General features: G+C 53.7%; 1 protein-coding gene across 1 annotated transcript; it reads left to right on the forward strand.

Moving 5' to 3' along the window:
* Positions 1 to 344: 344 nt before the first annotated feature.
* On the forward strand, positions 345 to 1,477 carry LOC100828254 (transcription factor TCP21). Its single transcript, XM_003580125.4, has one exon. It carries the CDS (start codon positions 427 to 429, stop codon positions 1,033 to 1,035), a length of 609 nt encoding a protein of 202 aa, XP_003580173.1. The 5' UTR covers positions 345 to 426; the 3' UTR covers positions 1,036 to 1,477.
* Positions 1,478 to 4,264: the final 2,787 nt, after the last annotated feature.

The raw sequence follows: 4,264 nt of genomic DNA on the forward strand, positions 1-4,264 counted from the left end.
AAAACAGGACTGCAAATTTCGGACCGTCAATTATATAAGGATGGTTGCTTGCTAATCAAAGGCTTAGAAAACCGACATATTTAAAAAAAAGATTTTGCTAAGAGGAAGTCCATATGTTTATTAGTTATAGATCAGTCGACTAGTTGGGTAAGATTTACGGTATTTTCTTGAAAAATCATGCTCGTGGAACATAACTAAGCCCTTGAAAAAATTAGTATACGTCTTCAATTAGATTAATATACTGGTGATGTACAGTATCGCAACCTTCATAAGGCCTTGAAAAAACAAAATTAAATAATGAATACACACAAAATTCAAACCCCTTTATAAAAATTCCACCCCACGGGGGCCAAGAGGACACACGGCCTATCCATCCCCATCACTCCCCCCCACATCTGTGCGCCACCCGCAGCAAAGCCATCAGCCATGGCCTCTCCCGACGCCGCCGCCACCTTCCAGCTCTACCGTCCCATGTCAACGTCAATGCCGACGCCGACGCCGACGCCTCAGACGATGACGTTGCCTTTCTCGTCAGAGGGCGGGGACGCCGTGGTGCCAGCGTCGACGAGGAAGCCGGCAAAGGCCGGCGGCAAGGACCGGCACAGCAAGGTGAACGGGCGCGGGCGGCGCGTGCGGATGCCGATCGTGTGCGCGGCGCGCGTGTTCCAGCTGACCCGCGAGCTGGGGCTCAAGTCGGACGGCCAGACCGTGGAGTGGCTGCTCCGCCAGGCCGAGCCTTCCATCCTCGCCGCCACCGGCTCCGGCACCACCCCCGCCGTCTTCTCGTGCTCCTCCGCTCCCTCCGCCTCCGTGTCCCTCCTCGGGAAGCGCCCGCGCGAGGACCAGGAACCGGCGCCGTCGTCGTTCTGGGAGGCGCTCCAGGCGCGGCCCACCATGGCCTGGGGCCTCTCCCCGTCGCAGGAGGCGCAGGCGTACGCGTCGGTGGCGCATCAGGGGCACGTCCACCACCACCACCTGAACCTGCTCTCCACGCTCTCCGGCGCCGCGAGGCCACCAGAGGAGGAGTCCCGGTGACTGCCGCTAGCACTCAGCCTCGATCTCTACGTGATCGCATGAGCTGACCGCGTGGTTACCTCTGCCCTGGTGTTCGATCTTGCTGTTGTGTGGCTTGCCCTGCGTACTCTCGCATTTGATTCGTGCTTCTGTCTGCGTGCATTGTGTGTGCTTGTTTTTTGCTTGGTTTCTGGTTGGATCAGAAGAATGGAGAACGTGATCAGAGATTCAGATATCCGGAGGTGTCAACTGTAGATACAGGTCCTTATTAGATCGATCTTACTCGATGGATTCGTCGGGTTTATGCTTGTCCTTGTTACACTGTGCTGTGTGTGCCACTGCCATGGTTCTGTGATTCTGTCATGCTGCGCCGTGGCGACTGATCTAACACAGTGCTGGAGTGTTGTATGTCTCGTGTCTGGGTTGTTGTTTTGTTTCAATAGAATTTTCTCCATCTCTACAAGGTCGTTTTTGCTGATGCGTAGCGGAGAGAGAGGCTGGTTTGTTTGATTGGCTTCTGCGGCAACTGTCGAACAATGATAAAACATCGATCCCGTTACATGGTCAGGTCCATGCACTTTCCTGCGAAACAATGATTAATGTAGTCCATGTTACTCGTAGTAGATTTACTTTAAACATGAGTTGCTTTTAATTCTGCTTCACCGGGGCAAAAGCTGCTCCTGCATACTCGGCTATGGCCTCTGCCACTTTGCCCTGATGAAAGGTTCAGGCTGTCTTCTCTGATCATTATTCGTGTCAAGCTGTAGGCCATTTGGGCAGCGAAAGGTGACCTGCCTTACGCACATCCCTGGACATCCATGGTTTACGTTGCAATCATCCCAGGTTTCTTCAACTAGTATCAGCGCTGCTACTTGCTCACTCCGTTTCTAAATACTTGTCGCTGTTTTAAAATAAAACGGAGCCATAAGTGCTATTGAACGAGAAAAAAAAACAGAAGTAGAAACTTAACAGGTCCTTTAAAGGAAAGGAGGGAAAGTAAAAACTGGGTAATCCTCCATTCATCACAGAACGGGGACTTGAAGTCCTGGCCATCCAAGCCTAGGCAGCATGAACATTCCCGGGTCAACCATGTGGTCAGCTCGCAGAGTCCTGTGCATCTTCAATCTGCTATCTGCGTTTTATTCTTGCCCGCCTGTCTCTCGGCTCCAACGCCTTCGCCTATAAGCTTGTCGCACCTGCCAGCAGGATCTCCATGTCGCCGTCTTTCTGCAGCCATGTCCAGTAATTCAAGAAAGTGCACACTCGGCATAGTAATTTCACCGGGTCTTTGATCAACTTATGATGAAACAAGCATTATTGCGACACTTCAAAATAGCCCAACATACGGCAACTAAACCCATGACCTAAACACTGGTACTAAGCTGAACCAGTTCAGGCAACCACACCGAAAATAGTGAGAGAGGCTAACCCAGTTGGCAGGTGGGAGTGTTTGTAAAAGAATATGTGTACTTATTAGGGTGGAAGTGGCGTCTATGCTTCACGGAAAAATTCTCAAAGGCAGATAATTTTGCGGTTAGACGATGGGACCATGAGGAGTTATGTTTGCTCTGCAGCCAAGTCCCCGAAACCATCAACCACCTTTGCAGAGAATGTCCTTTCACTAGGAAGGTGTGGGATTCGGTGAGGCTTTGGTTTGGCGTGTCCCATTCATGATCGATATCGCCTATGAATGGTGGGAATTGGACAAAGCTAGGCTCAATGGAGACAGAAAGCAAAACTTTGACGATCTTACCATCTATACTATTTAAAGCGTTCGGAAGAAGAGAAATCGCCGTATTTTTCAGCATCAAGACATGGACAAGGATGTGGCCGCCTTTTCTTGTCATTAGAGCATCTCTAGCCGCCCCCCCTAAAGGCCCCCAAAACGCCAAATGAGGGTGCTGGCGCTGAAAAACTTGCCCAACCCTCTCCCCTAAATCCAAAAAGTAGCCGACGCGGCCCAAGAATTGAGCCGGTGCCCCCAGCCCGCTCCCTACTCACAGGGGGGCTAGCGGGGGCGCCGGCTGAAGCTAAAAAACAACGCGGGCCACCACTGTCGGTGAGACAAACCAATTTTGGGGGGCCAACGTTTGGGGGTGCGGCTGGGTGCCGGTCCACCCCAAACAAATTGCTTGCGCCGGTGCATCCCATATGGGCATATGCTGGACGATTTATGGGGGAGACGAGTGGATATGCTCTTAGGAGTTATTTTCAGAGTAAAATGCACCAGAGGTCCTAATTCTTTCGCAAATGTCCCAAGTTAGTCCTACTTCTTTAAAACTGCACATTTTAGTCCTAAAAGTTTCATAAGTAGTTCATCCCAGGTCCTATACTGGCTCTGGCACATGCCGCCTACCTACGTGGCTCTTCGGGCCCACTAGTCAGGTGCCAGCACAGACGGCATTTTGCAAATAACCCCCTGCCTCTTTCCGTCTTCTCCCCCGTGAGCCCACCTCATTCTTCTCCTCTTCTCCTTGCCCCTGTCCGCAGAACGGGTGACAGCGGCAGAGACCAGCTCGGCAGCGGGGCTGCCCAGAACGATCTCCTCCTCAGCACATGGCCTCGAGCACGGCATCTCATGAGGCCGTGCGTCGGGATCCAGCAGGCCCAAGGACCGGATGAACCTCTAGCGGCGCTCGTGGACACTGCTGCAGGGGCCCAAGACAAAGACCAAGCAGGGCCCCGCTGCAGTTAACATCCTCGTCGTGGCGCCCGGAGCTCCCCGACGAGGAGAAGACCGACGCCGGCGACATGACCTCCCTGGAGTCAAAGAACTCGTCGGTCTGCTCCTCCCCCTGCGCAATGGGCACACACGCACACGCTGCTCCCACCGCACCACACGACTAGACACGACCACCACCGCGAGAGTCGGAGTAGAGCCCGCCTCTTCTCATCGGCGCCGCGCACTGACCGAGCGGCGGCGAAACAGGCGAGCCAAGTAGGACCAGATCTCGCGCTGTCGTAGCATGGGGCTCTGACACCGGGGATGCGCGGGCACCCCCTTTTTGGTTCGGCAGTGGGCTACGGGGATCGCTCCGGCGATCGCCGGCGGGGCCGATGCGAAGCACGCCAACACACAACACACGGTGAACACGGATGCGTGTTTTTACCCAGGTTCGGGCCACCCGGAGGTGTAAAACCCTACGTCCTGCTTGTCTGAGCTTGTGTTGACAGAAAGGCAACTGCTTACAGGTTGCCGAGGGGAGCCCCCAGGTGCCATCTTTTTTGGCTAAGTGTCCCTTACCACTTT

This window comes from Brachypodium distachyon, chromosome 5 (assembly GCF_000005505.3).
Source record: "Brachypodium distachyon strain Bd21 chromosome 5, Brachypodium_distachyon_v3.0, whole genome shotgun sequence".
Classification (NCBI taxonomy): Eukaryota; Viridiplantae; Streptophyta; class Magnoliopsida; order Poales; family Poaceae; genus Brachypodium; species Brachypodium distachyon.